This window comes from Oenanthe melanoleuca, chromosome 14, assembly GCF_029582105.1.
Source record: "Oenanthe melanoleuca isolate GR-GAL-2019-014 chromosome 14, OMel1.0, whole genome shotgun sequence".
NCBI lineage: Eukaryota > Metazoa > Chordata > Aves > Passeriformes > Muscicapidae > Oenanthe > Oenanthe melanoleuca.
The window spans coordinates 7,503,885-7,516,906 of record NC_079348.1 but is presented as its reverse complement, the minus strand read 5'-3'; the positions used below and the strand labels follow the sequence as shown (position 1 = coordinate 7,516,906).

Sequence of the window (13,022 nt, the reverse complement as noted above, 5' to 3'; positions counted from 1 at the left end):
TGCTGCTCGCTCCGGGCTGGGATTGGGGATGGGAGCGGCATCCAGGCACCGCATCCCGGTGGGAAAATCCCACCTGGGATTTTCTCTGCAGGGACAACCCCGATTCAGCTTCTGGCTGAATTCCCAGCGGTGGGAAATCCCAGGAAAGCTGCTTTTCCATCGGGAAGGGTGAAGGAGGGATCAGCGGGGGTTGTCCTGCAGGAGAAACTGTCCTGGGAGTGACTTTTACAGTAATTCCTGCTGAATCACCGCCTGGGCTGGCTCGGGAGCAGGGAATTCTGCCAGGGAGCCGCCCAGGCTGGAGCAGGGACAATTCCAGGACACGGCAGGACAATTCCAGGGCAGGGACACGGAGGAGAGAGGGGACAGCTGATCCCTTGGGAATCGGGAACATTCTCCTGCTCCTTGGGAATCTGGATGATCCTGCCTGTCCCAGGGCAGGGTGGAACCTTGGGACAAAGAGAAGGAAAAAGGGAAAAGCTGTTCTCTTGGGAATTATGAATATTCTCCTTCTAGTGCAGGAAGGAACCTTGGGATAAAGAGAAGGGAAAAGGGAAAAGCTGTTCCCTTGGGAATCATAAATATCCTCCTGCTCCCTGCCCGTGCTCCCTTGGGAATCACAAACCTCCTCCCTGTCCCAGGGCAGGGTGGAACCCTGGGATAAAGAGAAGGGGAAAGGGAAAAGCTGTTCCCTTGGGAATCATGAATATTCTCCTTCTAGTGTAGGATGGAATCTTGGGATAAAAAGAAGGAAAAAGAGAAAAGTTCTTCTCTTGTGAATCCTCCTGCTCCCTGTCCATGCAGGGCAAGGTGGAACTGTGGGATAAAGAGAAGGAAAAAGGGAAAAACTGTTCCCTTGGGAATCACCAATATCCTTCTGTTGGGGCAGGATGGAACCTTGGGAATTTGCACAGGAATGTTTCCATCCAGGCACAGCCTCTCCTCCTGCAGCACCCCCATGGAATTGTGTTAAATCCATGGAATTGTGTTAAATCCATGGAATTGTGTTAAATCCATGGAATTGTGTTGAATCCATCCAATCCCCCAGGTGTGCAGGGATATTTCCTTGGGAATTTCGTCTCTTCCCACTCCTGGTGAATTCCCAGTGAATTCCCAGCAGGGCTGGCTCCTCCCAGGATGGAGGAATTCAGGGAATCACCCCCACTGGAAACAGGCCCAGGATAAAAAAGCACCAGAAAATTTAAAATAAACCAGATAATTGGAAAAGGAGCTTCAAGTTCCCAGACAAATGTTCACCCAGGCGCTGCAAATCCAGATGCAGCTCCATTCCTGGATCTATCCATGGCTGGATCCCGTTTTTGGTTTTTTTTTTTTCTCCTTTCCTGCCCCTCTCACAGCTCCAGCAGCACTTCCAGCCCCTCTTCTCCATCATCCCAGGGTTGCATAAACACCCAGACAAGGACATCACTCATCCTCCAGCCACACAGGCAGTGGGAATTCCTAACCCACTTCCTTTTTGGGATGTAAATATTCCTGCCTGGGAGCTCCCAAATCATTCTGCCCCAGCCCAGCTCCTGCAGGATCTCCGGGATATTTTGTCCGACAGGATCTCGGCACCAGAATCCAGCAGCATTTTCCTTGGAAAACACACAAACTCCTCCAGTGCTTTGGGCTTTTCCACAAGGAGCTGCCCACTAGGAAATTTAAGATCCTTCTGGGGGAGAAAATAAAACAAATTCTTGATAAATCCTTTCCGAGAGGAAGCGCAGTGTCTGGAAAATCCCAGCCCTGAGGATGCCTCGTTTCCTGCTGCTCCCAGTCCAAGGAGCCCCGGAGCCCTGAGGAGCCTGAGGCTGGAGAGAAGATAAAAAAGGTAAAAAAGGCACAACTGGAATATTTTCCATGTCTGGAATGGTGCTGAGCTTTGGGGCTGGCGTATCCGTGAGTTTTCCATCAAGATTTTGGGTTGAACTGTGGGGTTTTAATCAAGGTTTGTCCCAAATTAAAAAGGGCAGTGCCTCATGTTGTCCATGAATTTAAAGCAAGTAATGGATTTTTTTTCCAAGTGAAGATCTGGGAATAACAGGAAGGAAAATATCAGCAGGAATTCAGACCATGTCTCAGGGAATCCCAGAATTCCTGAGGTTGGAAAAGCCCTCCAAGACCATCAGGTCCATCCTGGGCTGGTTTTTAGGATTTTCTGCTCATTTAATCTTCCTGTGTTTTAATTCCTGATTGGAAACTCCAAGATGGCTTTAAAAATTAATGAAAATTAAAAAGGATTTAATTCCATGGAATTCAAGGCATGAATGCTGATGGAAAAGGGGGTTGATCCCTCGTCCAGCAGCTACTGGAATGAGACACAACTACAAATCCAAAGGAATTTCCAGTTCGGATCGATTTCAGGAAAGAACATTTCCTGCTCTCGGAGGGAAATTCATTATTTTCCTGCTAATAAGGATTTCTTGGATTTCCAGGAAGCTGGAATGGTGTGACTGACACTTCTTGTGGAGCAGGGAAAAACGGGGAGAAAACATTTCCCAGGAATGCTGTCCAATCCCATTCCTGACAGGTTTTTCCTCCTTTTTTCCTCCCCTGGCTCATTTTATTCCCAGGGAAGCAGCTCCAAGGCTGGAAGTTCTCTCTCCTTCCCTCCCTCTGGGTACCCATGGAATGAAATCCATGAAATCCATGAATTCTGGATATCCAATGAAATCCAGGCCATCCAATACCCATTTCCTGACCTATTCCAGGAATTCCAGCTGGTGGGAGAGGAGCCATTCCCAGCCTGGGGTCAGCCTGAGTCCATCTCACTAATTGGACTTTGGAGAAGATCCACGGAGGCATCGATCCAAGAAATCTGTCCTGGATGAGGCTCCACTGCAATCAGTGGAATGACACTAATTACACATGGAAGGGGAATGAGTGGCCAATCTCCAGCCCCAATCCTTCCCTGGGAACAGGTCAGTGAGGAGCCAGAGAAAATTCCTCTTTTTTCCCCATCTGAGGCATTTTTTTCCTGGATTTCTCCCAGTATCCCTCTCCAATCCCTCCCTAGGAACAGGTGAAAAGAAGAGGAATTTTCTCTGGCTCCTCACTGACCTGTTCCCAGGGAAGGATTGAGCTGAATCTGGGAGAAATCCAAGGAAAAAATGCCTCAGATGGAGAAAAAAGAGGAATTTGTCCCTGGTTTTCTCCCAGTATCAGCTCAAATTTTCCATAGGAACAGGTCAGTGAAAATTCCTCTTTTTTCCCCATCTGAGACATTTTCTCCCTGGATTTTTCCCAGCATCCAGAACCTTTGGAGCTCACCAGGAGCAGATGAACAAGGGGATTCATTTGCAGAGCAAATCCCACTTTGGTCCAGTTTGGTGCTCCTTTTTGGGTTTCCATTCCACACATGGGAAAACCAAACTGGGAAATACACACAGGAATTCTGATTGGAAGAGAATATGGGAATGGATAAAGCATGGAAAGAAGTCACCAGCAAGATAGAAATTTAAAGATAGAAATTATATTCATTTCTTCTTGTTTTCTTTTTCCTCTTGGATTTTCCTCCCCCTCAAAAAAATCAGGCTTGGACTCTATATTCAAATAAAATTCCATATTTTATCCTTAATTTTGAAAATTTTGGGATACTGAGGCACCAAACAAACCAAGAGAGCATCACTTTTGTCTTTTCCCCAGAAACTTCCCGTAGGGGTTGTTCCAAGAGCTTTTCCAGCGGAGCTTCTGCTCCCAGCAGGTTTTGTTTGGCTTGGGATTTTTCCCCCCCAGTCCTTTTGTTGACCTGGTGTCTCTTGGCAGCTGTCACAGGTAGTGCCAGCCAGGAATTGCCTTTTGCAGCTCTCGAGGGGCACCGTTCCCACCTGCAGTCTCCCGCTGCCGCTGCGGGCTCCGTTAATGATTAACCCCAAGGAAAGCACTGGCCAGGTGGCCCTGATTGGGATCTCCCCGCTAATGGTTTGTGTTCCCTCTCCTCTCCAGCTGCTCCCGAGGATGAGCTCCGTGCTCCTGCTGGCCCTGCTGCTCCTGCTTCCCGTGGGGAATGCCGGATCCCAGCCGGAGCGGGCGCTGCCCCGCCGGCGCCTCTCGTGCGTCAGGTGCTGCGGGCCCGAGGAGCAGCCCGTGCCCATCGTGTCCCAAAGGTGGGCCAGGATGAGCGGAGAGCCCCAGTATTCCCTGCCCAAAATCCAGCCCACCATCGACATCACCATCCTCAAAGGTGGGTGCAGCTCCTTCCCGGCCTTTCCCTTGCTGCTCTTCCTTCGCGCCTTCCCTACGGCCAAATTCAGCCTGAAATTCAGAGCAAAGGGAAAGGGGCAACCAAAAGTGTCCAAAATGAGGTTAAGGGGTGCCCAAAATGGGGGTGTACACAAAGGTGGCCAAAACTAGGTCAAGGGGTGCCCAAATGTGCACAAAACAAGGTCAAGGGGTGCCCAAAATGTCATTATATCCAAAAGTGTCCAAAATGAGGTTAAGGGGTGCCCAAAATGGGGTTGTACACAAAGGTGGCCAAAACTAGGTCAAGGGGTGCCCAAATGTGCACAAAATAAGGTCAAGAGGTGCCCAAATGTGCCCAAAATAAGGTCAAGTGGTGCCCAAAATGTGGTTGTGCCCAAAATGGGGTTAAGAGGTACCCAAAATGTGGTGCTGCCCAAAGGTGCCCAAAATGAGGTCAAAGGGTGCCCAAAATGGGGGTGTACACAAAGGTGACCAAAACAAGGTCATTTTGGGCCCAAATGTGCCCAAAATCAGGTCAAGGAGTGCACGAAATGTGGTTGTGCCCAAAATGGGGTTAAGAAGTGCCCAAAATATGGTGGTGCCCAAAGGTGCCCAAAATTAGGTTAAGAGGTGCCCAAAGGTGACCAAAATAAGGTCAAAGAGTGCCCAAAATGTGATTGTACTCAAAGGTGCCCAAAACATGGTCAAGCGGTGCCCAAAAGTGCCCAAAATAACGTCAAAGGGTGCCCAAAATAAAATCAAGGGGTCCTCAAAATGTGGTGGTGCCCAAGCATGCCCCAAAGTTAATCCTTCAGAGGGGTGGGAAGGGGCTGATATCTGACTAATATTCTTAGATTAATCCTCTGGGGAATTGGGAAACTGCTAATGTCTGATGAATATTCTTGGGTTAATCCTTCAGAGGAATGGGGAACTGCTGATATCTGACTGATATTCTTGGGTTAATCCTTCTGGGAACTGGGAAACTGCTGATATCTGATGAATATTCTTGGGTTAATCTTTCAGAGGAATGGGGAACTGTTGATGTCTTACGGATATTCCCAGATTAATCCTCCAGGGAATTGGAAAACTCCTGATATCTGATTGATATTCTTGGGTTAATCCTCCTGGGAATTGGGAAACTCCCGATATCGGACGGATATCCGCGGGTTGGGCGCACCGTGCACCAGCAGCTCCTTTGCTGCTTGTCTCCAGAGTCTGGGTGTCCCATGCTCGTGTTCGTTCTCCCCTGAATCTGTGTGAGCCATCCTGGTGTCTGACACCCCTTTCCCTCCCCCTGGCAGGCGAGAAGGGCGAGCGGGGCGAGCGGGGGTGGCCGGGGGCGGCGGGGCCGGCGGGGCAGCGCGGGCCGCGGGGGCAGCCGGGCCGCAAGGGCCAGCCGGGCCGGGCCGGGCCGCAGGGCCACTCCTGCAAGCTGCTCTTCGCCGCCTTCTCCGTGGGCCGCCGCCAGCCCCAGCACAGCTCCCACTACTTCCAGCACCTCACCTTCGACACCGAGTTCGTCAACCTCTACCAGCACTTCAACATGTTCTCCGGGAAGTTCTTCTGCTACGTGCCCGGGATTTACTACTTCAGCCTCAACGTGCACACCTGGAACTTCAAGGAGACCTACCTGCACCTGATGAGGAACGAGCAGCCCGTGGCCATCCTGTACGCCCAGCCCAGCGACAGGAGCGTCATGCAGAGCCAGAGCCTGATGCTGGACCTGCAGGAAGGGGATGAGGTTTGGGTCAGGATGTTCAAGAGGGAGCGGGAAAACGCCGTTTACAGCGAGGAGTCGGATGTTTACATCATCTTCAACGGGCACCTGATCAAACCCGCCCTGGAGTAGGAGCTCCTCAGCTCCAGAGAGAAGCTTTGGGCGTCCAGCAGTGTCTTCCCTCTAGAAGTGCATCTTTTGGAACGGTTGTAGCTCCTAGAAGAGTTCTTTTTCCACATCTGCGAGGATCCAAGCTGCACAAGAATTCCAGGAGGTTCCCAGCTCCCTTTGTGGCCCCTCAGGAACATCCCTGGAGTTTTTCCAATTGACAGCAAAATTTTCCCGTCTTTCCCTGCCTCTCCCGTTCCACTTGGAATATTTGTCATCCTTGCAAGGGTGGTTTTTCCACTCATTTATAGATGGAAGGGACTGTTCCAACTGCACAAGAATTCCAGAAGTTTTCCAGTTCTGTGTAACCCCTCAGGAATATCCCTAAAGAGTTGCCAAGTTGGCATTAAAAATTTCCCTTCTTTCCCTGCATCTCCCATTCCATTTGGAATATTTGTAGCCCTTGGAAGGGTGGTTTTCCACCCCTGTGTGGACAAAGGTGACTGTTCCACCTGCACAAAAATTCCAGAAGTTTCCCAATTCCCTGTGAAGACCCTGAGGAACATCCCCAAAAATTTGCCAAGTTGGTGGCAAAAATTTCCCTCTTCTGCTGTGCTTTAAAGAAGGAATTATAATAATTAGGATATCATTATGATTAAATAATTATCCCTAAGGACCAGAGCGGTTATCCAGGTGCTAATTAAGGAGTGTTGTTACTCCTGTAAAAATCTTGGCTAAATAGAGCCCCCCCTTAGCGGGACCAGGTTGGAAATTTGGTGTTAAAATCCAAATTTTGCACAGGAATTAATCTCAAATTCCAGTTTGGTTCCATTCCATGCCATATTCCATTATTTCAGCAGAACTATGGAATTAGAGAAATAACAGCACATGGATTCTGGAAAGTTTTTCCTGGAAATCAGAGCTTGGTCCAACCACAAGCTCCAGAGAAAAACTTCCCATGAGAACATCCAGCCTGGCTGGGAACGTGCTCCCAGCTGAACAAAATGCTGGGAATTTGGGATTTGCCAAGCTGGGATTTCAGGCTGTGCTCCCATCTGGACATTCCCATTTTGGAGCAGCATCATTTCTGGAAAATGGAGGAAAAACTGGAAATAAAAAGGAGTTTTTGTTCAAGCAGTGTTTTTTAGGGATTTGGGGTTTTCTTTTTTCCTAAAAAATTATGGATAGAACCATGGTGCATGCAGCAGCACCTCATCATTTTATCCCATTCCTTCTTTTCTTTTCTCCCAGTCTCTCATTTCCTTCCCAAACCCTTTTGGACAAAGAATCCAGGGAAATTCTTGCCAGGAAAACGCTTCCATGGATCTCACTTCCTCCAGCTTTGGGAAAAGTAGCTGAAATAAAGATTTTGCTTTCAGTACCTGGGGTTGTTTCTCATTTTTCCATAATTTTTCCCATAAGTTTTTCTGCATTCCCTAGCTAAAAACACCTCACTGACTCTGGAAAAGTCTCTGGGAACAATTTTAGCTCCTTTAATCCGAAGAATTCCCAAAAGCAAGCTGTCTCCACCTCCTTTTCCTCTAAATCAATCCCAAATCGTCAAGATTTTTTTTCCTGAAAATGGGGACTTTTAAGTAGGAAATTCTGGATAAAAATGGATCCCAAGCCTTGAAACCTTGAGTGTGCTCCTGCTTCCCTCAACCTGCATCCTGAAAAGGAAACCTGGGGAATTTCTGTCATTTTAAAGCCACATTGGAGAGCTCCACATTCTGTTCCCTCCTTTTCCTACTTCTAAATCCTCCCTGTCCCATCCCTAGGCTGGAAAAAATTCCCAGCTGGATGTGAGGCTGGCAGGAGCATTCCCAGGTGCTCTGGAATTCCTCATTCCTCACAGTTTTTCCACAATTTTGGCTCATTCCCATCTTCAGTTTGCTGCACTGACTAAAACTACAATTAAAAATTCCCTGGAAAAACCCCACCTAGAATGTGTTTAATCCATGAAGTTCCAGAAAATTCCCTTTCTCCTGGGAAGCAGCAAAAATCCATCGTTTTTACCCCCGAATAAATACATCCCCAGGAGAGATATTTGGATTTTGGAGCCATTATGACTCATCTCAGTGCCAGGAGAAGGGAAATCATTAAATCCACATCGATCCCAGGGGCACAACGACCTTTCCAAGCATCCAAAAGGATTCACAGGATCCAAATTATCCCTAGGGATCTAAAACTCACCAGGAATCACAACCTGCCGAGGTTTTGGGGGGAAAAACTGGAGTATGTCAAAGCTGGATGTTCCCACTGCCACATTTTAAAGTGTTTTTTGAGGGTTGGATTGCCCTTCTGGGAAGGAAATTTTCCTAAAATCCAACTTAAACCTCCCCAGTTCTGTTTGTTCAGCTCCCTCTATCCCAGGAATGCCACAGTCCCTCATTCCCATCTCCTCCCAGCCTGTTTTGGGGATAAAGAGGGGAAATCATTAAATCCACATCAATTCCAGAGGCAAAATCCAAAGGGTGTCCACAGGATCCTGATGGCCTGAAACCACCAAGAATCTCAACCTGCTGAGGGTTTTGGGAATCAATTGGAATCTCTAAAAGCTGAATGTCCAAAGGTTTTCTCACTGCCACCTTTTAAAATCCCTTTTCCAGGGCTGGAACCCCTAAAATCCAACTTAAATCCCCTTTGCTCTGTGTTGTTCCGCTCCCTCTATCCCAGGAATGCCACAATCCCTCATTCCCATCTCCTCCCAGCCTGTTCTGGGGATAAAGAGCCTGTTTGGGTGTGGTTTCACCCCTCTGGATGGATTTTTCTCGGGAATAACAACAGGCACTGGTGCCTTGGGCAAACTCTTCCCTTCCTCTCCAGGAGGAAACTTTGGATTTACAACAGGAACGGCGAGATAACATCGAGGCCGATAAGGAAACCAGGCAACAAATCAGGCTAATGGATTGCCTCTGGATGAGTGGAATGGGATTTAATGACTCTGGTGAGGATCTATCCGCTCCCAAGGATTGGGAGAAAATGCAGGAGATGGGAGGGGAAAAGTGGGAAAACAAACAGAGAGCGCTTCCAAGCCAGGGAGCAATCCCGGCTAAAAGCTTGGATGGAGACTTTGCCCTCCCACACCCTCCCTGCAGGCTGGGAATGGTGATTCCCAAATCCAGGAGAGGATGGGAATGGTGATTCCCAAATGCAGGATGGGATGGGAATGGTGATTCCCAAACCCTGGAGAGGATGGGAATGGTGATTCTCAAATCCAGGAGAGGCTGGGAATGGTGATTCCCAAACCCAGGAGAGAATGGGACTGGTGATTCCCAAAGCCTAGATAGGATGGGAATGGTGATTCTCAAATCCAGGATAGGTTGGGAATGGTGATTCCCAAACCCAGGAGAGAATGGGAATGGTGATTCCCAAAGCCTGGACAGGTTGGGAATGGTGATTCCCAAACCCAGGAGAGAATGGGAATGGTGATTCCCAAATCCAGGAGAGAATGGGAATGGTGATTCCCAAAGCCAGGAGAGAATGGGAATGGTGATTCTCAAATCCAGGATAGGTTGGGAATGGTTATTCCCAAATCCAGGAGAGAATGGGAATGGTTATTTCCAAATCCAGGAGAAGATGGGAATGGTGATTCCCAAACTCTGAAAGGCTGGGAATGGTGATTCCCAAAGCCAGGAGAGGTTGGGAATCTCCATCCTTCCCAGGACAAGAGGTGGGATTTGTTTTAGGGGTTCCTGTTCTTGCTCTGGGCTCTGTTCCTGTAAATCCTCAGATTGCTCATTCTCCTCCTGATTTTCCAGAGTGGTTTTATTTTTCCTGGCAAGATCCAGGCAGCAGCACCTGGAAAGGCCAAATCCATGGGGTGTTCTCTGCCCTCAGCACCTTTTCCTTGCTAAATTTTGAGAGATTTCCTGCCCACTCCCAAGTTTTCCAGTAAAAATCTCTGGGATTCTGATGGGGCAGGACCTTTCTGTGAGGAAAACTGGATTTGTGTCCTTGCAGGGCTGGATTTGTCCCCAGCAGAGATGTGGGGAGAAGTTGATCCCCTCGGGAATGGGCAAACAGGGAGGATGAGCTGAGTCCCTGGGATGAGGAGGGATTTTCTTCCCTATTCCCAAATCTCTGGATGTTTCCTGCCCAGCTGCATTTGTATTCCAGCCAAAAGCTGCTGCAGAGATTTGGACACCCAGCAATTCCTGCCAGACATTGGGAATGACAGTCTAATGCTATTTCCAGGGAAAATCACATTAAAATCAGCTCTCCAAGGAATATTTTCCTCTCCAGATCATTCTGGAAGCAAATCTGTCTCTGCTGCCTCAAGGTTGGAGTGCTGCAACCCCAAGGCCATTTCAGGAGTGAAATTCCATGTGCAGGAAACTGAGGAATTGCCACTGGATTTGGGGTTGTGCTGATCCATATCCTGTGGATTCCCAGGGAATCACATTGAAATCATCTCACTTTTTCCACTCAAGGAAGAATCCAAAACAATTTTTCCAGTAGATCATTTTCCCGTGTTTTTCTGTGTTTTCATCCCTTTTAAGGCAGAATCCTGGATTTTTCCAGGATTGGAAAGACACCTGGGCAGGGATGGGCTCAGTGCTGAGTGACCCCATAATTCCAGGGATGCAGATCCCTCCATTCCCATTTCCTGCCTCTCTCTGTGTGGCCCAGCTCAGCTCCAGGTTTTTATCAGACCAGAAATCTGCTTTTCCCTCCCTGAAAACGTGCTGGAAAAATCCAAACACCGTTGAGTGCCATGAATTAATTCCATGGAAATGCCTCTGATTCCTGTCAGGAGCCAGGCACAGGCACGTTGGGAAATGAAATAATTCCAAGTGTGGGATGCAGGGCAGCCAGCCCTGTCTGGCACCCGGCATATGGGGCTGGAATCTGTGCAAAAAATGGGACAGGGCTGCAAACAGGATGCTCTCATTAATTCTGGGAATGCATAATTAATTAATTACCCTGCCCAGGGGAGCTGCTGTCACCACAGCTCCCAGAGCCAGCGCTTCTCCTCTGGTGAGGCAGGAATTGTGATGGGATTGTGCAGCCTGGCTCTGGGAATCAGGAATTGTGATGGGATTTGTGCTGCCTGGCTCTGGGAATCAGGAATTGTGATGGGATTTGTGCTGCCTGGCTCTGGGAATCAGGAATTGTGGTGGGATTGTGCTGCCTGGCTCTTGGAGTCAGGAATTGTGATGGGATTGTGCTGCCTGGCTCTGGGAATCAGGAATTGTGGATGAAATTTTGCTGCCTGGCTCTGGGAATCAGGAATTGTAATGGGATTTGTGCTGCCTGGCTCTGGGAATCAGGAATTGTGATGGGATTGTGCTGCCTGGTTCTTGGAATCAGGAATTGTGATGGGATTTGTGCTGCCTGGCTCTGGGAATCAGGAATTGTGATGGGATTTGTGCTGCCTGGCTCTGGGAATCAGGAATTGTGATGGGATTTGTGCTGCCTGGCTCTGGGAATCAGGAATTGTGATGGGATTTGTGCAGCCTGGCTCTGGGAATCAGGAATTTTGGATGGAATTTTTGCTGCCTGGCTCTGCTGTTCCTTCTGGATGCAGGAATTCTGCCCAGGATTGCTGCCCCATTCCTGAAACTGTCCAAAACCAGAACTTGGAGCACTCTGGGATAATGGAAATTATTCCTGCTCATGGCAGGGGTTGGAATGGGATGAGCTCTAAGTCCCTCCCAATCCAAACCATTCCACAATTCTTTGTTTTGCTTGGAAAAGCCAGGAGAGTATAAATTCCTTGAGGCCTTGGAGGGATTTTTATCCTTTATTTTTTCCACCAGATCCTCCAGAGAAAACCATGGTGGGATTCACCTCTGGAGCAGGGGGAGCAAAAGCCCCAAATCTGCCTCTGGAATATAAAATAAGGATCCTCTGGAGCAGTGGGGGCTGCAATCCTGGATCTCCCATGCACCAGGATTATAACATTTGTAATTTTATAAATTATAAATGATACAATTTCCATTATAAATTTATATTATAAACTATATCCACAGGATTAAGTGGAGGATTAAGTGTTACAGGGTTGGAGCAGGAAAGGGAGAGGGAACACAGAAACCCGGGAGTGCTGCCCATCCCATGGCAACAGTGCTGGATTTCCATGGAGTTACCCAAACATCACCCATGAACCATCCAGGAAAACCAGGGTGGGGTGAGGTGAGCAGCTGAGGCATTCCAGGTGAGCCAGGGGCTGGAGATGGATAAAATATAAAATGAAATGAAATAAAATATAAATAAAATAAAACGAACAAGAAAAGAAGAAAAAAGAAAAAAAAGAAAAAAGAAAAAAGAAAAAAGAAAAAAGAAAAAAGAAAAAAGAAAAAAGAAAAAAGAAAAAAGAAAAAAGAAAAAAACCCAAAACAAAACAAAACAAACAAAAAAAAAAAACCAAAACAAAACAAAAAAAACCCCAAAAAACCCCAAAAATATAAAATATGGAATATAAAATAAAATATAATTAAATTAAATTAAAATTAAAAATATAAAATAAAATAAAATAAAAATAAATATAAAATAAATATAAAATAAATATAAAACAAATATAAAATATCTCTCCTGCCTCAGCTGAGGTTCCAAGGAGAAGGGAAAGGCACAGGAAACTGGGATTTGCTGGTTTTGAGGATGCTCCTGATGGATCAAGGCTGAGCCAGGACTTTGTGTCCCAGTGCCCAGAGAAGCCCATAAATCCCAATCCCTCACCTGGAATCTGCCCTTTGGAATTGCTGTCTCCTGATTCCTCTTGTCCAAACCAAAATCCATGATTTCCCCCTCAATTAAACCCATTTTTCATGGAATAAAGAGTGAATCCCTGAAGGAAGCTGCTCCTCTATCCCAAAGGTTTCTTGGTGGATTTTTCCACACATCCTTCACATCCTTCAGTATCCAGCAGCTGAAATTCCCTTTATTCCATGGATCTCATTGAATATTCATTGCTGGAGCCTTAACCAGGAATTCCAGTTTGTTTTATTATTTATTATTTCATTGAGTTTTTATTTTATCCAAGTGATTTTTCCACCTCCTGGAGCTCAGGTGG

The 13,022-nt window shown here is 47.3% G+C and overlaps 1 protein-coding gene across 1 annotated transcript; it reads left to right on the top strand.

The window, feature by feature from the left end:
• Positions 1-3,825: 3,825 nt before the first annotated feature.
• On the top strand, positions 3,826-7,454 carry C1QTNF8 (C1q and TNF related 8). The gene is made up of 2 exons (XM_056503247.1): positions 3,826-4,186; positions 5,487-7,454. Exons 1-2 carry the CDS (start codon positions 3,865-3,867, stop codon positions 6,032-6,034), a joined length of 870 nt encoding a protein of 289 aa, XP_056359222.1. The 5' UTR covers positions 3,826-3,864; the 3' UTR covers positions 6,035-7,454.
• The last annotated feature ends 5,568 nt before the right edge of the window (positions 7,455-13,022 follow it).

What these genes read in the sequence shown, in the direction of transcription:
- C1QTNF8 (XM_056503247.1), top strand. Translation starts at nt 3,865, where the DNA reads ATGATTAACCCCAAGGAAAGCACTGGCCAGGTGGCCCTGATTGGGATC. An exon ending in CGACATCACCATCCTCAAAG is followed by an intron (nt 4,187 to 5,486) that starts GTGGGTGCAGCT and finishes TCCCCCTGGCAG; the next exon opens with GCGAGAAGGGCGAGCGGGGC.